Source organism: Ochotona princeps, chromosome 12 (genome assembly GCF_030435755.1).
Source record: "Ochotona princeps isolate mOchPri1 chromosome 12, mOchPri1.hap1, whole genome shotgun sequence".
NCBI classification, from domain to species: domain Eukaryota; kingdom Metazoa; phylum Chordata; class Mammalia; order Lagomorpha; family Ochotonidae; genus Ochotona; species Ochotona princeps.
In genome coordinates this window covers 61,901,304-61,925,063 of record NC_080843.1, presented here as the reverse complement: position 1 = coordinate 61,925,063, position 23,760 = coordinate 61,901,304, and the positions used below count along the sequence as shown (strand labels likewise).

General features: G+C 44.2%; 1 protein-coding gene across 1 annotated transcript; it reads left to right on the top strand.

Annotated features, from left to right (window-relative positions):
* Positions 1-1,495: 1,495 nt before the first annotated feature.
* POMP (proteasome maturation protein) lies at positions 1,496-17,936 on the top strand. Its single transcript, XM_012927082.2, has 6 exons — positions 1,496-1,631; positions 4,181-4,278; positions 4,682-4,742; positions 10,193-10,294; positions 13,288-13,381; positions 17,761-17,936. The coding sequence occupies exons 1-6, from the start codon at positions 1,629-1,631 to the stop codon at positions 17,826-17,828; spliced, it is 426 nt and encodes a 141-aa protein (XP_012782536.1). The 5' UTR covers positions 1,496-1,628; the 3' UTR covers positions 17,829-17,936.
* The last annotated feature ends 5,824 nt before the right edge of the window (positions 17,937-23,760 follow it).

The following is a 23,760-nucleotide window of genomic DNA, read 5'->3' as shown; positions in this document are numbered from 1 at the left end:
TTCTCAGAGTACCTTTTTTCTCTGTTTCAAAAATGCTTTCTTTCTCAACTAAACAGTTACCACATACTGCACCTTAAGTATCTGTTTACATGTTTATTTCTCCAGGAAAATATCCTTTTCTTCTATATAATTCCAGAAACTAGCATCAAACGCTCAGCAAATACTCACTGACCTAATTGTGAGCAATCACTGCAAGTCTTTGTGTTGCAGTTTAAAAAATTCCTCCTTACGCAAAATTCATCAAAAGGGAAAAGATGTCAAAGGAACACCTGAGCTCAAATCTCAAGGTAAATAGGGATATTCCAGAGGACAATATATAAAAGCAGAGCAGAATATCTGATAGCTAGATTCTCCCCCTTTTAATTGCATGCCACAGCAGCGCAAAGAACATAGCTTTTTCATCTCTCTGGACTCCTTTAGTGGTGTTTAAAGGCTTCACCTATCATCTGGCCTACCAGGTCTGTGGAACAACATCAACTTTTACTGGCTGAACACAAGTTCACAAGGCCTTCCACCTCAGCGCCGTTTTTCCACAGGCATATTTGCCCTGACATTCTTTTTCATTGCCCCCAACTGCTTCTCTTTCTTCCTCTGGGTTAGCAGCCCAAGGATTCCTTGAATTGGCTCCATTCGATGGCAGCTGAGCATTTGAGTCACTTAACCCAATGTTTGAAAGACGTTTTAGGTCTTGGTTTCCTCGCTTACACCATGGGGTTTAACAGGACTGATACCTGCTTCTTGGTACAGAAGTACTGACATCTACTTGTCCGTCAAGATTACATTCACTCAGGGACTGGTATCCTGACTCAACTGGCTCATCTTCTATTTTGAAGTGCTGGCATCCCATATGGGCAGCGGTTTGTGTCCCAACTGCTCCACTTCTCATCCAGCTCCCTGCTACGGCCTGGGAAAGCAGAAGAGGACGGCCCAAAGCCTTGGGATCCTACAACCACGTGGGAGACCCAGAAGAACCTTCTGGCTTTGGATGGGCTCAGCTCAGGCCGTTGCACCCAGCGGATGGAGGATCTTTCTCTGTACACGTGCCTTTCCAATAAATCATGTATATTTGATACACATATAATACAATCATATATTTATATTGCAGTACATTTGTCACACGCCACCATCCCCTGCGGCCCCTTCCTCTAACCTCGTCATAGTAGGCCGTCGATAGACGTCAATAATAATAATAATAAATTAAAATCCTGTGCTCTGCTTTCGCTTTCCTGGATGCCCCATCTCAGGCCAACCACTGAGCCCACCGAGCCTGCGTCTGCCCTTCGGTGAAGCGCAAAGACCCTCCATGAATGCAGACGGTCCGTGTCGACTCCCCGTGTCCCCGCGCCTCCTAAGCTCCGCCCGTCCGCCCGCCCACACCCCAGCCTCTCTCTGCCCGCCCGTCCGCCCGCTCACACCCAGCCCGCCCGCGGACCTTGCTCCCCCGGGAGAAACAGGCGTGGGAGCCGCTCCCCCAGCTCGCTCCCTCTCTGCCCCGCGTCCTGCTTCCTTCCTCGTCCGGACGGACGCACTTCCGGCGGACGGAGGCGGGGCGGGCCCCGGCAACGGAAGTGAGCGGTGGGACTGACTGACCGGAACGTACGTGGGGCCGCTCGCTGCAAGTCTTGAAAATGGTGAGTTCCCGGGCAACCCGACCTCCGTCCGGGGCGCGCTCTGGACAGTGGCCGGGAGGGAACAGGCCTGGAGGCCCTCAGCCTGAGCCCGGTGTGCTGCAGCGGGTCCGGGCGGCGTGCGCAGGCGGCCCCGGCGGCGGGCGCCATGATTGCCGAGTCACGTCCCTCCGACGCTGGCCTTGCAAGTGGCGGGTGGGCTCAGTGCTGTCCCTTCGCCTGTGCTTCGCCGGGCGTGCGCCCTCCCAGCTGCCCCTTTCCCGGGTGTTGGCGCTGAACCCCAAAGCAGCATTGGGTGAGGGTGGGGATGGCGCCGCCCACTCCTCTTTCCCGAATGGGGAAACCTTCGGGAACCCCAAATCTTCCATCTGCCTCCCCTGACACACACACACACACACACACTCTCACACTCGGACCTTGTCCTCCCTAGGTCACCGACCCACAGCCGCAGGTCGCAGTTGTGCGCCTCAATTTTGCCTTACAAGCATTTTTGATGGGAGAATCGGAGTTGCTGATGTTCTTTGGCCAGTGCGTTGCCTCCCCAGCTCTGTCTTGCTGCCCTACCCCTCCTCTTTCATCACCGCGACCACTGGCTTGACATGGAAACCCGACCACAGGGCCGTCCAAATTTGGAACGCCTTGTTGGGAAATAACTGCTATTCCTTGTAAAGGGGGTGATGAGGTCTTCGTAGGTTTCCTTTCTCATGCTACGCTGTGGGTGCATTAGATACGAATCCTGATGCTCTGTAGAAGGAAATTAGCAACAGGACAGTGACAGCGGAACCCAGGGATGGGACAGGCCCTGTTTGCTTTGCGCCTGGACCAAACTTGTATTGCTCTACGATAAAGCATGCAGGCAGCATCATTTCAGATGCTCCTGGAGGACAGTGGTAGGAGGGGGATGCTTGGAAGCTTTGCTCCTCCCGCTGTGGTTCTTTTGGGATGCCAGAATTTCTTTTCCCACCAGGACTTCCTGGATGGAGGGGAGTTGGAAACTATCCTGTCGGCTCTTGAACTGTGGGTTTACCATCCTGGACTTTATCCTGCAGACGTTGATAACTGAACAGTTTTAGAGTGGGTTTGGTGTAAAAGATGTTGCATTTTAAGAAAACCCTGCTCTACAGACGTGCAAAATGAGTGGGTGTGAGATGGTGGGACCTCATGGCATGCTATTGAAATTATTTTATTGGTAAGAGCGTGGGCCAGATAAAGTATTTGACCAAATAGCATGTAAGAGGGAATTAGAAATGAGTTAAAAAGTTGGTTTCCTCATTTTCTAGCTGATGTAAGATTGAGCAGCAGACTGCCTGCTAGCTCTTTTATGTTTTTCTGCAGAATGGCGGGGTTATTGATACATGAGAAATCTGTTATTTAAGCTCAGCACCCTGCATTGTGTCTGTGTCCTACTCCGTTGTACTTGTTTGATGTTTCATTAATGTAAGCTGGTGGGAGATGGACAGGCTCGTGACACCCGGCAGGGTACTTCCACATGAAACGTGTCTGTGAACACCTTGTCATTGCCGGCTGCCTGGTACTGCTGTGTAGGGTGCTGATCCACCCATCAGCACAATTCACTGAATGTTTCATTTTTTAATGGCTTTACACTATCCTGATTAGATTAAATGCAATTTTTTTGAGAGTTAGTGCCCACCTATTGTAGAAACCACTTTTTCTAGCTGTCTGGCTGTGGTCATTCCCGTTATCTTTGTCCTTAAGGAAGGACATTCCCCAGGATTGTGTGCTGAGCTTTTTGCTTCTGTGTTGAACATTCTGATCTCAGGGAGAGTTCTTTGCAGTGAAAGCAAATTGGATCCTGGCAGAACCCTTCTGAGAACAGGACTCACATTTCTCTGCATGGTGGCCTCCCTGCTTTCCATGTTGTCAGCTCCTGTTTGTGCCTCGCTTTTCCCTGTGTTTGGTCGGTTGTTTCGGATTACGCACAGCTTGTTAAGTTTCACGGCTGACCCTCTGTGTCCCCAGGCTCTGCCTTCTCAAGTTGAGCTAACCCTGGACCAAAATCTTAGGGGAAAAAAATATGTCTACTGAGTATGTACATATATGTGATTTCCTTATGCTGTAAACGATTGTTGTGTAACAGCTGTTTATGTTGCACTAGGTGTTTGAAGTGATCTAGAGATGATTTTAAGGAGTGGAGGAGGATGTTGCATTTCTTTCTGTAAGAAGTTTGAGCATCTGTAGATGCTTGTGTCAGGGGAGTCCAGGAACCTATCTCCATGGATACTAAGGGAGGGCCAAGATTTTCACACCTGGATGCATGTTGGTTTTCTCTTGGGATGCCTTTGAGTTTGGCAGCATGCAGAGATCAGCTCACAAGTCCCTCACACTACAAAATATGGTTCTTGTACTACACGTGTCCGTCTGCCATGATGCCCAAGGCTGGTCATTACAGGTCTATATCTTGGGCTGTCTCAGGGTAGAGACTGTCTTTTTTTTTTTCTGCTGCTTAAAAAGTGTTTTTTTCTCTATGGATATTCAGGGTGTGTTGCTTAAACTCTTCCTTATATATAACAGTATTTTTTTCTGTGTTGCAGAATGCCCGGGGCCTTGGCTCTCAGCTGAAGGACAGCATTCCAGTTACTGAGCTGTCAGCGAGTGCGCCTTTTGAAAGCCATGATCTGCTGCGGAAAGGGTATGTGGAGAAGCTGTGGCCTCAGCTTTGTTAAAATAAAACTGTGTAAAGTTTTTTTTTGTTTTTAGAGTATTCTTTAACAATTGCTGGGCTATAGAAACATATTTAACTTAGGAGGTAGTAAGTGTTACCTGGTGTGGGCCAGGGAGGTGACTTGGCTGGTCCCTGGGGTGGAAGAAGCGAGTTGTCCTGACACAGGCTCAAGGGCATTTTGACACACCGTAGAGTGACTTCCTGGAACTGCCACCGCGAAGGGTATACAGAACTGTGTAGTCACTTGAGACTGGCACCCTGCTGCTTTCCCGTGCTGGCCATACCCTTCATCTGGGCAATTTTTATCTCTGAATATTGTGTTATTTCATCTCTCTTTAAATATTTTATTTACTTATTTATTTGTTTTTAGTTTTTCTTGTGTGAAAAATGAACTCTTGCCCAGTCACCCCCTCGAACTGTCAGAGAAAAATGTAAGTATATTGCCTATTTTTATGTATGTCCTCTAGTAGAAAAATATTTTATTGGTGCTTTTCTGATGTAATTTTATTTAAAAATTCTGCTGCTAAAGATTTGACCATGAAGTATACAAGGTCTTATTTTTCATCTCCCTGTAGGGTAGACTTTCACGTTCTTAGGTTGTTTTACCAAAACTCCGTCCTGTACGTTCTTTTCTTTTATACATCCTCTTCCTGTCCTCTGAAGGTTGATCCACCTGTCCATTCCTCTCAGGACAATGTTGACATGCGACACTCAGGTTTTCTGTTGTATTTTCCCCTTATTATCCTTCCTGTAGATCTCCAAGGCTGTATCTGTAACCTTGACTTCTTTCTCAGGTCCTGCATTTCGGAGTCCAGAAGCGGGGAATCTCTAGGCACAGTCAGGTGCACAGAGAGGACACACTACCCTCCCAGGGAGCGCTTTCGCTGGGGAGCACAGGCGTTGAGAAGAGACTTTGTAAGCTATAGGGAGGAGCAGGAATGGGGCAGCCACCCATGTGTCTGGCTTCTGGAAGGCTTCTTAGAGGAGGGACAGAGGAAGTTTCAGGCTAGTATTTACCAAATATGAACGCAGAAGCCACTACTCCCACTCAGGAAATAGCAAATATGGATGCTCTAAAGACAACTTAAAGGTTTTTAAATATGTGTTTAGGACAGGAAGAGGAAGTAGGTCACTATAGAAAAATGGCACAGGGTCACCCAGGTGACAAACCTTATTTAGGCCATTTTCTGTTTGTTTTTGTTGTTCAGGTTTTTTTGTTGTTGTTGTCTTTTGCTTTGTTTATACGTGCAAAAAATAGGTTTGTTTATTTTAAAGATGGAGTTACAGAGAGGAATAGGCAAAGAAAGAACAAAATCTTCCATGAGCTATTTCAACTCTCCAAATGGCCACAGTGGCCAGCGCTGGACCAGGCCGAAGCTGGGAGCCAGGAGCTTCATCCGGGTCTCCTGTGTGGGTGCTGGGATCCAGGCACCTTCTGCTGCTTTCAAGGTTGATTAGTAGAGAACTGGATTGAAAGTGGGGCAGCAAGGTACCTTTATGGGATGCCAGCATTTTAAGTGGTAGCTTTACCAGATATACCACAGTGCCAGCCCCTATTTTTTTGCTTTTTTAGTAAAGTGAAATATTTGTATGTAAAAAAAGGGTAAAACAGGGCCCAGTGTTGTGACATAACAGGTAAAACCTCTACCTGCAATGCCAGAATCCCATTTGGGTGCCAGTTTGTATCTCAGCTGCTCCATTTCTGACCTGGCTCCCTGTTTATGGCCTGGGAGGGCAGTGGAGGATGGCTCAAGCCCTTCGGCCTCTACAGCCATGTAAGGGAGCAGAGAAAGCTCCTCTCTTTGGGTCGGCCCGGCTGCAGCTGTTGCAGCCATTGGGAGAGTGAAGCAGCAGATGGAAGATACCTGTTTCTCTATCGCTCCTCTCTGTAAGTCTGCCTTTCAAATAAAAATAAATCTAATTTTTAAAAAAGTAGAACAAATGATGTAATTATGAAATTACAATACTAGAAAGATGAGGAAAGTGTAGGAACTCGTGAGTTTGCTTGAAGTACATTCAGGTTTCAACTCAGGCTTGAGAGCCTGTGAATATGAGTTTGTATGAGTGTAGAACCATAACTAATTATCTTTGAAGAAAATGAAAAAAAAAAATTCCATGTTTCTAAAGGGGATCCACTTGAAAGATAGATGTCTGTGGTGGTATTGGTCCCAGCAGTGTCCTTAGTGGCCTGCGAAGGAGGGGACTGAGTGTTGAGCAGTGATTTCCAGCTAAGTGAGCCGTAGCGTGTTGTCTTAGTTCATTCGCACCTTATCACCAGATGAGTCAGAGTGAAGTGATCTGCTCCGCCTGAGGATGAGACGGGATTATGGGCTGACAGCAACACAGGGTGGGTCGTTTGACTGACAGCAGGGACCAAGGAATTGCTCATTTACAGAAAGTGTTTTGAAAGGACTCTTGACTACGTGCATCTCAGCTAGCAGGGTGAATACCAGGAGAGACTTGAGGGTGACCATTAGAATTAGGTGTTCTGGGGGAAAAGGCTGGTAGTTCATTTTGATGAGTAATTGAGCTGTATTGCTGATGACAAAACAGACCACTAGGCTGGGTGAAATTTTAAGAAAAATATAGAAGTGGGGTGTGAAGTTCCACTTTTGGGTTCATATACAGTAAATTACACCTATGTAGGTGTAGGATAAGCTTGATTGACTGTGAAACTTCATAATGTTAATTACATTAGCTACTTCAAGAATATTTATTGCAAAATTTCTTTGTTCATATTATACATGGGACTAATCCAGGGCTCTCGTATTCTCTCCTATGTACTTGTGTGGCCGTTAAATTTGGAATGTTAGGTCAGTTCTGAGCAGTGTATGCTAAGAGAAACTGGCAAATCTGGGTGTCACCTACCAGAGTGAATTCTACAAGCTTCATAGATCCTTTGAGGCTTATTTCTACTGCCTCTGTGTGTGTGTGTGTGTGTGTGTGTGTGTGTGTGTGTGTGTGTGTGTTTTAAGTTTATTTATTTATTTGAAAGGCACAGTGATGAGGAGAGGGAATGAGAGATTGCTCAACCTTCTGTTCACAGGTCTACTCTTTTTTTTTTTTTAAAGATTTATTTATTTTATTACAAAGTCAGATATACAGAGAGGAGGAGAGACAGAGAGGAAGATGATTCACTCCCCAAGTGAGCGCAACGACCGGTGATCCAAAGCCGGGAACCAGGAACCTCTTCCAGGTCTCCCACGCGAGTGCAGGTTCCCAAAGCTTTGAGCCATCCTTGACTGCTTTCCCAGGCCACAAGCAGGGAGCTGGATGGGAAGTGGAGCGGCCAGGATTAGAACTGGCGCCCATATGGGATCCCGGGGCGTTCAAGGCGAGGACTTTAGCTTCAAGGCCACGGTGCCGGGCCCCACAGGTCTACTCTTTAAATGACTGCAGGTCCAGGCAGGTCTGGACCAAGCTCAAGTGAGGAGCTAGGAGCTCTGTGCAGGTCTCCCATGTGAGTGACAGAGGCCATGTTTCACGGCCTTCCCAGGTGCATCAGCAAGGAGCTGCATTAGAAGCAGAAAGCTGTAATACGGGATACTGGCATAGTAGGTAGCAGCTTAGCTCCCTGTAGCACAGCACTGGTTTGCTTGCTCGCTCACTCGCTCACTCACTCTCTCCAGTAAAGATTTGTTTACTATTTATTTGGAAGGCAGAGTCATAGAGAGTCCGACAGTCTCTAATCTGCTGATTTACTCCCCAAATCATAACAGCGAGGGCTGGGCCAGACTGAAGCCAGGAACCCAGAACTCCATCTGAGTTTCCATCATGGCAGGCAGGGCCCCAGGGACTTGGCCATCCTCAGCTGCCTTCCCAGGTGCATTAGTGAGAAGCTGGATTGGAAGCAGAGTAGCCAGGACTCCAAGTGAAACTTCTGTGTCTCACGCAGCAGCTTTACCAGCTGATGGCTCGCTCACTGTTGCTTGACATTCGGTGTCACTTATCTGTTTTAAGTCCTTTTGTGTGAATTATATAGTTGAATTATAGAAGCCCTGCTTGTTTGTTCAGTAAACTTGGGTAGATTGCTTAAACCTGCTTAAATTGTAGCCTGTTGGGCCCGGCGGCGTGGCCTAGCGGCTAAAGTCCTCGCCTTGAACGCGCCAGGATCCCATATGGATGCCGGTTCTAATCCCAGCAGCTCCACTTCCCATCCAGCTCCCTGCTTGTGGCCTGGGAAAGCAGTCGAGGACGGCCCAATGCATTGGGACCCTGCACCCTCGTGGGAGACCCGGAGGAGGTTCCTGGTTCCCGGCATCGGATCGGCGTAGCACCGGCCCGTTGCAGCTCACTTGGGGAGTGAATCATCAGACGGAAGATCTTCCTCTCTGTCTCTCCTCCTCTGTGTATATCTGGCTGTAATAAAAATGAATAAATCTTTAAAAAAAATTTGTAGCCTGTTAGTCTATAAAATGGAGTTGGGAGGAGCCTGTTCCTTGACAAACAGCAGGCATCTAGCAGCTCCCCATGACTGGGAGTGGCAGAGGTGATGTTGGCGGAAAGGTGACTAGTGTCAGTTAAACCAGCAGTTCCTAACTGGCGGGGCAGGTGTGGAGCAGTGATGTCTGTGGAGATGTGTCTGATTGTCACAGTGGTATGGCTGGTTGGGTGTTAATTCTGGCCGTGATTAGGTAGATGCCAGTGATGCCACTGAGCACAGGGCAGGTCTCTCCTCCCTTCCCCACCGTCACTGACGACCAGTAACAGAGTTACCTCCTGTGAGAACCCTGGCCTGTGTCCTGTATGCAGTGTCTTTCTCCCTACAGTGTAGCCTCCAGGATGTACTGTTAGATCTATTTTGTTCAATTTTGCTATGGAGCCTAGTTTTGTCTGTTCTGTTAGCTTGTGTGTTGATTGCTAATTGTGATTATATAATCATATTAAAAGGGAGTTGTGTTCATCAAAGTTTATGTGAACTGAATTTTCCTTCATAAATTATTTTTTAGATGAGAATACAATATTCCAAGAAAGCCCTTCACTTAGAAATGGAGATCATACATCTGCTTAAGAAAATGCAGATCTTTCCATCAGGCAGTTTGTCATTATCTTGCTCTGTCAAGCCAAAGTGATGACAAATCCTGTTACTAGGTGCTTGACTTGCAAACCTCATATCTGTGGGCCCTAGTCGTGTCCCACATATGCACTGATTTAGAGAAGATGGTATAATAAAAATCACAAAAAGCCCTTTTACTTCTTGACCTCATCATAATTACCTTAGCTCAACTTATTATATCATATTCTCCACCATGTAAGACATTTTGGGAAAGTGTTAAGGTGATTTATTTTGCCTGAAGTATGTCAGGTGATAATCAAGATTTCTTAAATGTGATATCAGTGCTTAGTAAAATTATTAAAACTTGCTGCTTAGTACCTACTACAAATTGAGTAGATTTCCCAGAGCATCGGAGTTCTCCCCACCAATCAGTTAATCCCTGCCACCTCCCAAAGGTGGAGTTTAAACATTGTAGTTTAATTTACAGAATGATATGCTGGTCTGGGTATTTCTTTTCCAGAGTTCTTTGAGATGCACACTTTCATATTCTAATTCACTTTTTTTAATCCTGCATGTAACATTTTCTGTATCCCAAATAATAATTTTTCTCTGTTTTACAGTAGTTATCAGAAGTACTAAAATAAGAATATGCCTTATAAATACACTATTGTAATAGGAATTAAGTGTATAGTTATTATAATGAATATGAGATTCAATCATTTTGCACTATAAGCTGCACTGTTACCTCTGGTTACTATGTATACATGTGTTCTGAAATGTTGTGAAGTGTGTCAGGCTGTGTCAGAGTCCTGTTTACACACGTCACTGCCAGCTGTTGACAGCTGCATCCCAAGTGCAGCGTTAAAGTTAGATTGTCATTTGTAGTTCCAGCTCAACCAAGATAAGATGAATTTTTCCACACTGAGAAACATCCAGGGTCTGTTTGCTCCACTCAAGCTGCAGATGGAATTCAAGGCAGTGCGGCAGGTGAGTGGCTCTCAGTGAGGGGTGTTTCAGCGTGTGTTATCAATCATGAGTTTGTAGCAGCTGCTCAAAGCTTACCTATACTCCCCTGCAGCCTGTTCACTTTTCCTCTTTGTTTAAGATGTGACCTTGATTCCTACTTCATAGAGGAAAGCATCACAAAATGGAATACTCGGTCCCGGCGTGGTAACCTAGTGGCTAGAGTCTCGCCTTACACACACCAGGATCCCATATGGGTGCCACTTTTTTTTAAAGATTTTTTTTTCTGTACTCTTAAGTTGGTTTTCCTTCATTTTTACCACATTTCATACCCTGCTAAACTACTTGAAGTTTTCTGATTATGTTCTTTCTGTCAGATTTTGCTTTTTTTTTCTAGTCATATGGATTCCTTTCTTTGACTTAATTAAAATTGGGTCTTTAAATTAATTCTGTTAATTAATAAATTCTATAAGTTAATTCTATTAATGCCATTACTTTTATTGGCATTTATTGGCATAAATTCTTCTAAAAACTACTTTGAATATTTCCTCCCAAGAAAAATGCACTAAAGAGTATGCAGCATTAAGTCAAAATAACCTGGGACTGAAGCTTGGCTCCGGGATCTAGTCCTAAAAATGCCGTGAGTTAGAGACCTTTCCGCACCTCGTTTTTCCTCCCTTACTTTTCATGTGAAGTGGAGAGCGTAGTAAAAACAGCATGACGTTATTCTGAAGAAGAGGTGACATAACACATTTGGCAAAGAATTGTTAAAAGCTTTTTCAATTTTCCTGTCTGTTGCTTAGATTTCAGCTTCATATTGCTCATATTTTGGACCTGAGCTTTTAAAGCCATGTAATCCAAACATCTTGCCGTGAGTCCTGAGCCTTTTTTCCTACTTGGGTAGTTCTTGCTTGGTGAGATGTGTAACTGTTTCTGCTTCTCCCTGGAGTTGTTTGTTTGTTTGTTTGTTTGTTTTAGTGTGACTATGAGTGTGAGAGTGTGAACTAGCTCGTATCCATTGGTTCACTCTCCAAATGCCTTCAGCAGCTGGGCTCAGCCCAGCCAAAGCCAGGAGTCTTTGGCTCAGCCTGAGTCTGATGTTGGTAACACGAACTCAAAAATGGAATTATTACCTCTGCCTCCCAGAGTGTGTTGACAGGACGCTGGGGTCGGGAGCAGAGCCAAGTCTCACACCCAGGCAGTGCAGGAAGGAATCTGGCATACCAGGCAGTGTCTGAACGGCCCCAGATACCCACACATCTTACGTGGTTTTGATGCCATTTCTGGGCAGTATGTCTGATACAACCAACAGTCAAACAGACCCCTTGCTGTCTAGTTTAATTTATAAGCTCCTATTTTTCGTTTCTTCCTCTTTTTCTCTTCACTTGTTCTTTTTCCCCACACTATAAAGATTTAAAATTCCATAGGTCAGGGTTTATTGACAATAGTATCTTTAGTCTGGATATCATTTTGGAACGACGGCAAAATCTGAGCATAACTGTCCCCTTAGGTTCTGAAGGCATTATTGTTTTTAAGATGCTAGTACTATTTGGTCATTAACCATCTGGTACTCATTTGGTAGTCTTCCTGCAAAATCCCATATTACCTGTATTGATGTCAGTTGTAACTTCTGCTCCACTGATAGAACACGGAAACTGAAGATTTGCTTTGGCTGCATTAAAATTTGTTGAGAAACTGCCCTGTGCCACTGATTACATACTTTATACCATACTTGAATTTGGAAAGGATGGCACTGTTGTTCTGTTTCCCAGATGATAAAGTGGAGGCTGACATGGGTCAGGAAACTTAGTGCTGAGGTCAGAATTTGACTCCAGCTGGGTCTGCTGTGCTAGCCTGCGCCTTCTCCACTGTGCTGTATTAGACAGCAGTCTACAGTAGAAGTCTTTTCTTGAAAATAATATAAAACAGTGTACAATGTGAAGTCATCTGTTTATTGAGTAAAACATTCTTCTGAGTCAGAATTTCTTCTTTTAAACATTTATTTATTTTTTTTGGAAAGGCAGATTTACGGAGAGAAGCACAGAGAGAAAGATCTTCCATCTGCTGCTTCACTCCCCAAGTGGCTGCATTGGCCAGAGCTGAGCCAATCCGAAGTCAGGAGTTTCTTCCAGGTTTCCCACACGGGTGCAGAGTCCCTAGTCTTTGGACCATCTTCCAGGGCTTTCCCAGGCCGCAAGCAGGGAGCTAGATGGGTAGTAGAGCTGCCAGGACATGAACCGGTGCCCATGTGGGATTCCAGGGCTTGCAAGGCGAGGATCTAGCCACTAGGCTGCCACACTGAACCTCTGAGTCAGAATTTCTTGGAAATTCCACTATCCCCTGTGTATCAGAAATGAGACATGGTGTAAGACTCTGGGATTTTGTATTGTATCATGTGATGTGTTCCTGTGGTTTTCTTAGATAGGAGTAAAGCCTCAGAATATTTGCAAACTTAAGATTAAGTTAGGAAAAGCTATAGTTTTACTGTGTTGGCATATTTTCACTCAAGTTTTGAGGTTTGTTTTTTTTAATCAAGATTTATTTATGTTTGTTTGAAAGGCAGAGAAAAAGAGATCTTTAACCTGTTCGTTAACTTACCAAATGCCCACAATATCGAGATTTGGGCCATTCCAAAGCCAGGGACCAGGAATTCCATCCTGGATTTCCCACCCGGTGATGGGGTCTCAGGCACTGGTTTAGGGCGAGAGGACATCTCCTGCTGTCCTCCTAGCTGTTTTAGCAGAGAGCAGCATCAGAAGTGGAGCAGGGGGACCTGGACTGGCACTGTGAGGGGGGATACCAGAGTTGTCGTGGCAGCTTAGACTGCGTAGTGCTGGCTCCATAAGGGATTTTGTAAAACTTTCCATGTAAAATATGAGCTGTTCTTTTTCTGCACTAGATAAGTTAATATTTTACTTAGTTTTGCAATTATAGAATGAAGAATATGAAAATAGATTATATTGGCTTTTGGGTTATGGTCTGTAATTTTTCTTAATCTCACTGTTACACTCCTGAAGGTTCAGCGTCTTCCGTTTCTTACGAGCTCAAACCTCTCACTGGATATTTTGAGAGGTAATGATGAGACTATTGGATTTGAAGATATTCTCAATGGTAAGTGTCATTCAGACCTTTTTATGGAACTCCTATTATATATGAGGTGTTAATACCAAACAAAACAAAATCGATGGTTACAGAAAATTTAATGGTAACAATGATTTCTATTTTTTATGGTAAGGAAGTATGTTTTAGGAAATACTGAAGTTTCAGTTACTCAGTGTATGTTTATAATGGGTTGCAAAAAAAAGCTTTTTTTTTAAATTTGTGAACATCAGAGTACAAGTTTGAGAGCCATGGATATAATCCAGTTTTCCCATTTACATACAAGGATTCAAGCTCAAGAGGTTCATTGGCTGAGTTGAGATTAGCTTGTGAGTGTTGGCAGAACTGGAGCTGGAGCCTGGATGCTCTGGGGACGCCGGAGACACTTCCCTGCATTGAGTGCTGAGAACAGCGTGCGTGGCTTTCCACTCACTGGTTCCTTCCAGGGAGAGACGTGAAGTGGGGCAGAGCACAGGTTCTAGAATGACACGGCTTGGGTGCAGTTTTTATTCTACAGCATTCTCAGCTTACCCAAATCACCTTATGCATGATTCCCACTTTATAAGTGAAGATTATTTGTGAAATTAGGATAGTTGTCATGTCAGTCAACATGGTCATCGTGCATTGCTGTCCTGAGCCTCACTGTGCCTCACCTGAGCCTCACTGTGCGGCCTGATGAGATGTTTCTGGGGTGATGTAACAATGGTACCTGTTACAGTATTTGTGTCCTAGGCTTCTTTTTAAAAGTGATGGAGCAGATAGGATGAAAGATTCCTTTAAAAATAGCTTCCCAAATATAATTTTTATGCTCTTATACATGGCCATGAGTAGAAAAGAATTTTCTATTTTTCATAAAGCACTCAAAATGATTGTATTATGTGTGAGATAAATGACTTTTAAGTAAGAACAATACATTCAGCATCCTCTATTTCTTTGGTCCTGCGGAAGATAAACAAATACAGCCCTGTCCGTTCTGCCTCTGCGTGTTGTTCCCCAGCAGAGCAGGAGAAAGAGAAACCCTACAGGCTTAGGACTAAGTGGTTTTGCTTGGCTGCCGATGTCCGGTAAGGAAATGCTGTGGACACAACAGGAGTCTAGCAGGCCTCCTCTGTGAGAGTCTTCCCTGGGGGAATGTTTTGAGGACAGGAAAACTTGGGATTCCTAAGCTATTACATTGAACTTGGATCTCATATAGAACTAGTCAGTGGGTGTCTACTTACATGTAGCTTGTATTAATTCTGAAAATGAATCTGTAAACCTCCGCTTCTGTAATTCAGTGTGAAGAAAGGGAGAGAAGTTTACTGGGCATTTGTTCAGTCAGGTACTTCAGTGTCAGGTGCTGATGCAGGGGCCCTGAGTATGCACCAGTGCACGAAACCAACATCTGTGTTCTCCAGTGGTAGGGGCACATGTTTCACAGCTGAAATACCAACTCAGTCATCAATTGAGATCAATTCAAGGACTAAAAAGGGTGCTGTTGTGTTAGGAGAGATGGTTGCCTCTGGGAGCACGACACATAAAGTAGTTGGTGAAGAGTGAATGAGTTAAACTATAAGTCAAGGGAGGACTACTTCAGCCAGAAGCAGCAATATGTGTTCAGGGTCTGTACCCTGAGAACAGCCGAAGAGCTCAAGGCTTGCGGCTCACAAGAGAGCCTGCTGTGGTTTCAGGGTGCTGGCAGGAGACGTGGGACGCTAGCGCCAAAGGCTCGTTGCTGACTCCCAGGCAACAGCGGTGGCCAGATGGTCAGCATTGCTGTTGGTTCCCTGAGCCCCACCTCCTATAGGCAGTGGGTCTGGCTTATTTACAGGAGAGGAGCTGAGTTCAGAGCAGCTGAGACTTTTATGAGAGGCAGGGGCCCCAGCCTTGAAGAGAGTCCAGAAAGGCAGTAGGAGCCTCTGCAGACTCCCAGAACTGTACGAGAGCGGTGGAAGATTCTGTGCCCCACACAGAAAAGCACTGGAACTCCTGTTTGGTTGGAGTGTTGAGCGGGACGGAGAGTGGAGTAAGATGAAGTCAGACGTGGAGAGAACGGATGGCGCTTGTGCCTGCTGACAGAACAAGTTTGGAGTTTGTTCAAAATGCAACGGAAAACTGCAGTAGCTTTAAGCAGAACTGTGATGTGATGCAATTTGATGTTTAAAGAGATTGTTAGCTCTCTGTGGACATCGTTTTCAATTCATTCCTTGCATCTCTGTGATAGATGGGTGTTAGCTGGCAAGACGCCCTGGTAGGTGGATGGTTTTGATCACGCTGGAGCCACTGTGCTCCTCTTTGGGTGCTTCTCCCTCATGGGAATTGACATCACAGGTGTCTGGCTTCACCTCCAAGCTTGCATTTCTGTCAGACTGTCTTCTCACCTCAATGTTCAGATCCCACCGTCAGAGAGGCCTTCCCGGACTGTCACCTCAAAGCACCTTAATTCTTCCCGTAACATGTCTCTGATGTTTTCCTTGTTTATTATTTGTCCTCCTCAACTTAAATACAAGCCTGTTGAACGCTGTTGTGTCCTGGGGCCTATTTAGTGCTGGATCCATAGGAAATACTTGAAATTCTTGCTGACCACATTTTCCTCATCACCTGTGGCCCGGAATACAGTTTAAGTCCATGAGGGTATAATTTGTTAATCTAAACATCGTCTGAAGACAAGTGTGGAAATGATGACATTTTTACCAGCTTATTGAAGTGCTTGGTCACGTCATTTCTACAAGGAAGGGAAGCACACGTGTGGGTGCTAGCAGAGTCAGTAAGGATGTTCTTGATGCTGGAAAGGGACCTTTATGCGCTCCACAAATCTCCTTTCTTAGTGATGGGCAAACCGGGGCTTCCGAGAGGCTCCAGCCCACCCTGCCCGTCTCCCAGTGAGCTAGGCAGCACACCAGCAGGTTCGTTACTGATGTGGTATTCTGTTGGCAGAAAAACAACATCGGGCCCGGCGGCGTGGCCTAGCGGCTAAAGTCCTCGCCTTGAAAGCCCTGGGATCCCATATGGGCGCCGGTTCTCATCCCGGCAGCTCCACTTCCCATCCAGCTCCCTGCTTGTGGCCTGGGAAAGCAGTCGAGGATGACCCAATGCATTGGGACACTGCACCCGCAGGGGAGACCTGGAAGAGGTTCCAGGTTCCCGGCTTCGGATCGGCGCGCATCGGCCCGTTGTGGCTCACTTGGGGAGTGAATGATCGGACGGAGGATCTTCCTCTCTGTCTCTCCTCCTCTGTGTATATCTGGCTGTAATAAAAATGAATAAATCTTTAAAAAAAAAAAAAGAAAAACAACATCAGAAATGGCTTGTACAGTAAGTGTGTACTAAAGTCAGAAGTATAAAAAATGTTTTTACTAGAATGTTGTAGACACATAAATAAAGCCTAAGAAATTTGTAACATTACAAACTCAGATATTACACTGTCCCGTTTCTCTCCCTCATTGTTAGTTACTCTGCCTTTTTACATTTTGTGTCTTCATACAAATGTATGTAGTCAAAAAATATTTGCCATTGCCTTGTATTTCTTTTTTTAACCACAGTTCATGTACTATTCATACCTTAGGTACATCAGTACCGGATCTGAGAGATGCTGCTTTTTGTCTTCCTTCCTCGGTAGCACAGGCCAGTGTAAAGTGTAGGCTAGGATACAGCTTACTGTAATAACAGCTGTACCAGATGACTGTTGTGACTGCATATTGAGAGTCCGTTGCAGTTGGGCCAGTGCTCCACAGCCTCAGGAGGTCCCGTGGACACCTCCTCACTGGTCACAGAAGGCTGTTGCTCCTCGGAGTGGGTGGTGTAGAGCAAGTACTTACTCATTGAGTTCATTACATTTTTATTCTGTTTCTGTTCCACTGTTGGAAGGGGTGGGAGAGACTGTCTTATTAGTATTAGTTTTAAAAATGTATTAGTTAAAATCAGACTTTTGACTTTTCTGTGAACAAGAATGTGAACATTTAAAAAATTCCCTTTATTTGGAAATATGATCTGTTTTTGTGTGTATATACCAGATCAGAAAGTTATATATAGTAAAAGATTTTTGCAAATTGCATGGAATGATTGTTCCCAAGGTCATCTGGAAAGCTATTGGAAACTTGAAAAAGTTGCCCTTTCTCTCTTTTTTTCTTTGTTAACTGCATTAAGATATATTTGACATACGATAGAATGCATCCATTTGCAGGTAGGCAGTTTGGTGAGTTTTAACAAATGTGTTTAGCTGTGTCTACGCCCTCGCTGCCCCCAGAAAGTTCCCCGGGTCCCTTCCCAGTCAGTGTGTCCACCCTGGCCCCAGGCGGCTGCTGGTCTGTTATCTGGTACTGTGGATTACTTTTGGCTATTCTGGGTTGTCTTGTAAGTAGAGAATCATTTTTTGAGAATCTTTTGAGATGTCTGTTTCTGTTTGTTTTCAGATCCATCACAAAGTGAACTAATGGGAGAGCCACACTTGATGGTAGAACACAAGCTTGGTTTGCTGTAATTCAGTGCGCTGTCCGCAACAACAGAGGGGCTGCATTCCTGTTTTTGTCTGTTGTCTTGCTATGATTTGATGTGTACAACATTAAAAATACTGATACTAAAGAATTTTTACCGTAGCTGTCTCTGATCATTTGAAGTTATTTGGGCCTCTGGCTGTGCACCAATTTGAAATACCTAGTCAAAATTATTAAAGCTCAGAATTTTTATTAAAGCAACAATCTCCTGTTTTTCAAGAATGGTTATTCATGAATACTATGAATACTGTAAAACTGTTCAAGGGTTCCAGCTCAGCCTAATGTCCAAGTGTTGCATAAAGCTAGTTTTGAACAGCCATTATCACTATTTGAGTTTGCCAACTTCATAGGGGCGTCTTTCATGAAAACATTTATAATTGATTTCAGTGAGAATACTTAAAATTGGCTATAGTGTAAGATACTTAAACTATCCTGTTTCACTGTAGACCATTGATATTCGTAAAATAATAATTGCTGTGTTGATGCCATTTTAAAATTATAGCTGTTTTTGAGATTGAAAAGTATATACCCAGATATTTTAATTTTGGTTTTATCCTTTTTTTTTTTTTTTTACAAATGAAGGAAGTTGTCTACGGCCACACCACCCTGGATGCGCCCGATCTCGCATGATCTCGGAAGCTAAGCAGGGTCGGGCCTGGTTAGTACTTGGATGGGAGACAAATGAAGGAAATTTTGATTTACCACACTCATTTGAGTAATGCTTAAGTATTCAGAAGTTTAACCTGGAAGTTTAAAATATGCAATCTTAGTTTAACCTCTAATCCTATCCAAAGGATGAAAGAGGACAAACTCATTGAAATGCTGAGCACTGTTGCTGGGAGTGCCACTCTTAGGGGGAACGTGCATTAACACTAAGCCACAACCCAACAATGATCTTCTATGCAGTTGCACTAACACCACTTCAAAGAACTTAACACAAGCTAGTACTTTAACAGCTTTCTTTCTTTTCTGAGACAAATTTAAGATCACATGAGTCAATAAATAATGTATAAATATTTTTTAAATGGTTTTATCTTTAAAGTAAAAAAAAAAAAATAGTAGCCAGAAAGTATATATTAATGATTTATTATATGCATTAAACATTTTTTCTTGCCATTAATTTACATGATACAAAATGCTTAATTAAAAAATATTGGGGGTTGTTGCTTTGGTTCAACTGGCTAATCCATCTTCAAGCACCAGCATCCCATATGGGTGCCAGTTTGTGTCCCAGCTGCACTTCCCATCTAGCTCTGTGTTTCTTGCCTGGGAAAGCAGTAGAGGCTGGACCAAAGCCTTGGGACCCTGCACCTGTGTGGGAGACCAAGAAGAAACTCCTGACTTCTGATCAGCTCAGCTCCAGCCACTTGGGAGTGAACCAGTAGAAAGAAGGTCTTTCTCTCTGTCTCTCCTTCTCTCTGTAAATGTGCCTTTCCAATAAAAAATAAATAAACCTTTTTTTTTTTTTTAAGAAAATAGTGGGACCATTTGTATGTAAACTGGATCTGTGAGCAAATTTCATAACTTAGTTAAAAATAAATTTTCGCTGCAGTTGCTCTTTCTAAACAGTATTGATGTACATGGTATATGAAACAGAAAAGATTCTTGAAACGTTAATGAATGGCTCATCTTCCAATAACTAAAAATGTATGTTTTAACTGCCAGTTTTGCAAGAAACCTCTTTGTTAGGTAAGTTAATGATTGAAATGCTTGACGGTGTCTTAAGAGACCTTTGCATCACAGCTGTGGGAATGGACCGCTACTGGCATCTAGTGGGTAGAAGTGAGGAGTGCAGCCAAACATCCCGTAATGCACAGGACACAGATTTAAAACTTACAGGTCTTGTACATGCTGTATGCCAAACTGGGTCTGCAGTTTGTTTCCTGTGACCAGGAACCATTTCTCTCCTCAATAATTGAGAAGCTGACAAACCTTAAGGTAAGTCAGGTGATTGATATTTTTCAATATATTTGACTCCTTGCTATTGAGATTAGCCTTAATCTTTGTCGACATAAGATGTGCCAACCCAATTCGTACTTAACTAATGAGACAGTGTGGAATTACTCAGTGGAAAAGCTGGTTGTGTCTTCTAAACCTTAGCTCTAGCACTGACAGTATCCCGCCTGAGCAGTAGAGGTTTTTGAAGAGGATGGATATGGTTTAAGTGGCAGATCTGTTCAGAAATTGGCAGCCAGTGAAAATACTTGCTTTCTGACAGTCTTGGCTTTTTCTTCTCCCGGGATTTTTCACCTTTTTGGTGTTACACTAGTGCTTCGCATCCCTGCATGCATAGAAGAAATAGAATATTTTCAAAACAAAAATTGCATGTAAGGGTGTGTGTGAATCTCAGAAATTCTAGTTAGTCTGCAGTGGGTCTGAGAAAGTTTGGAGCAGTGGTCCGGGACCTTTGAATATGCTTTCTGGCTTTGCATTTGTACTGGGGACTGTGAGGAGCAGCCATGAATGCTCAGGTGCATCTGGGCTGGAAGGTCTGGTAACACTTCATCCCTGCCATCCACGGTGCTTGCCCCCTGCTGGGAAGTTACCAGGGATCCTCTGAGTTACCTGGCCAGACATCAGACTTTGCTGTTGGCATTTTCTTTCGGATGCTGGCTTAGGGTTGCCCTTGACTGTGGTCTGCCATGAAATATTAATTTTAAAAAATTATTTATTTTAAAGGCATAGTGGCAGGGAGAAGTAGGCTTTTCATCCTGGCCGGCAATGGCCAAGGCTAGGCCAGCAGCTTTATTCGGATTGTCGTGCTGCCTCCCAGGTGTGCATGAGCAGGGAGCAGTCACTGGGACTCAAGCTGGCACTTTGATACAGATGTTGCTGTTTGAAGTGGTGAGTTAAAAACATCACAACGCCCACCCTGTGAAATTCGAACCGTAGAGTTCAGTGGATTTACTACAAGTGCCTCACACTCTGAATGCTTCACTTCTGACACCAGGTGTCGGGGAGTTTTCAACATACCAAGAAGTTCCCTGGCAGGTGCCAGCAGAGTACTCTGTAATTGAATTCACTCTGTCTACCTTGAAATAACAAATCCCATGGATGCCAAGACAGTCCTAGCTTCAGAGCACAAAGCACAGGTTGCGACTTTGTTTCTGACCAGTGGGCTGTAAAGCAGAATTCCCCAGACCCTACTCCTGGGGTGCAGTAATGTGCTAAAGTGCCTCACAGAACTCAGGGAAACTGCGTATTGAAGGACATTACAAGTGATTAGATGAACAGCCAGTTGGAAGAGATTCAAACAGCCAGGTAGGTGGAAAGGGGCTCCGCATGTTCACCAGCCCAGAAGCTGTAAGTCCCTTAAGTCAAGAGGCTTTACAGAGCTAAGGGGTGTAGACGTGAGGAAGTAGTCCTTCAGTCGAGAGCCACTCTCCCCTGGAGGATGGGTGGGAAGGACAGTGCACACTTCTAATCACAGTGGCAGTGCTTAAAGTCGGTCAACACGGGCCAGCGTGGCACCGCAGGTTAAGCTACTGCATGCTACCTCAGGCTCCTCCATTTTCACATCAGCTAATCCCTGCTGCTTGGCTTCCAGCTCAGCTGCCTGCTGAGGTACTGGGGTAAGCAGTGAAAAATGACGCAAGCACCTTCCTCTGCCACCTCTGTGAGGGACCAGGGTGAAGTTCAGCTTCCAGAAAATCCAATGAAGGGGTATGGAATTTTTGGTTTTACTGAAATAGCAAATCAAAATTTATTTATAGTTCGTATATTGGAAATACATGAAAACACATTGATACCTCAGCAGGGCACTGGATTTGGAAGGGAAGCAGCCACAGCTTGAATTGGCATCCATATGGCAGCCGGCACTGCTAGGCTAGGCTAGTTCCCGATTTCTAAGTTTGTCTGCTGTATGTCATTTGTATTTCACAAGGAATCTGCTTAATCAGATTCTTTTATACCATGTTCAGATCATCTGCAACGTTTGCATTCAAGGATTAGCAAAATGCAGGAAACGACAAGGCTACATCCACTATTCTGAAAAAGGAACATTCAAGATTTATGGCATGATTTTGAGTTTTTAAAAAGTTTTTGAGGCTTGTTTTGTGTCCTCTGATGTGATCAGTCCTGCAGAAGGTTCTGTATACTGATGAAAAAAGTGCATGGTAGCCTAGTGGCTAAAGTCCTCACTTTGCAAACACTGGAATCCCATATGGGCACTGTTGCTGTCCTGACAGCTCCACTTCCCATCCAGCTCCCTGCTTGTGGCCTGGGAAAGCAGTTGAGAATGGCCCATAGCCTTGGGACCCTGCAGCTGCATGGGAGACCCGGGGGAGCTCCTGGCTCCTGGCTTCAGATTGGCTCAACTCCAGCTGTTGCGGTCACTTGGGGAGTGGACCATCAGACGGAAGATCTTCCTCTCTGTCTCTCCTCCTCTCTGTATATCTGCCTTTCCAACAAGAATAAATAAATCTTAAAAAAAAAGATGTATTTATTTTTATCGGAATGACAGATTAACAAAAAGGAGAGGCAGAAAGTGGCCACAGTAGCTGGAGTTGAGCTGATCTGAAGCCAGGAGCTCCTTCCAGGTATCCCATGTGGGTGCAGGTCAAAAGGCTTTGGGCTATCTTCTACTTTCTCAGGCACAAGCAGGAAGCTGGATGGGAAATGGAACAGCTGAAACATGAACTGGCGCCCATAAGGGATCCCAGGCATGCAAGGTGTTCAAGGCAAGGACTTAACCACTAGACTATCGCACCTGGACTGCTCTGTAGTACTCTTTAAGCAACATTTGTAAGGTGGGTCATCTGGTAGCAGTGAAGTCTTTGAGATTCTGTTTGCTTTGAAAGTATTCGATTTTCAAATACAAAGGAAAACTTTAATGGGTATCTTATTCTGCACTGGCAATTTTTTCATTTAGGGTCTGGAATATGTCATTACATTCTCCACTGGCCTGTAGAGTTTCCTGTGAGAGGTCAGCTCTGAGTCTAAGTAGGGTTCCTCTATAAATTAATTGACTTTTCTCATGTGCATATTTAAGTATTGTTTCTTTATGTTCAACCAAAGAGAGCTTGATTATGAAGTGTCATGGCGAGGACTGCTTTCTGTCGCCCCTGGAGTTCTGTGTTCCTTTTGTATGTTGTTTCCCAATTCTTTCTCCATGTTAGGGAAATTCTCAGTGATGAAATTTCTTTTTAACCCAGCTTTTCTTTCCACACTTTTAGGAACTTAAACAACTCTTATGTTTCACCTTCTTATGCTGTCCCTTAACTCTCGGATGTTTTCTTAACTTGCTCAGTTTTGCTTTCAGCTTTTTTGACTGTTTCAGCATTATTCCAGGTTGTGTCTTCCAGTTCTGATGTTCTGTTTTATATTATTGAGGCTTTCCATTTCAGTTTTTAATTTGATTTATTGTATTCTTCATTTGTAATAATTCAGCTTGATTTTGTTCCAATGTTGCTATTTCCTGTGTAACATATTTCTTGAATTCCTGTATGTGCTTTTCTTACTATTTTTAAGGAGCTTCATAATGATTTTTAAAAATTCTTTATCTGGCAGTTCCTTGATGCCTTTTAGTTAACACTGAGGTGTAAAAACCTCATTCTTTGTGCCTAAGCCTCATCTTTAGCCCTTAGTCATTACAACTTTGCTTAGCAGTTTCTTCCCCTTGTGGTGGTTTTTAAGCTGTCATCATCCTCAACAGGAAGAAAGAGATGCCTTTGTGGGCATTTGGAAGTTAAATTCCACCATGAAATGCCATGAAAATCCCAGGAGGCTTCAGGCAAGCTAAAGCCCACCCAGCCTTCACCCTTTTGGCACGTTCAGTGAGGGGTTTAACTTCAGCCCTGTAAAGACTAACACATGTGGGATAGGACCTTTTGCTTTCTGGCTTCTGGACCATGCTTTTAGGTCTTCCTCTGCCCTCTTGTGACACTTTCTCATGGTGAGAATCTCCCTGTGGGGTGGCCT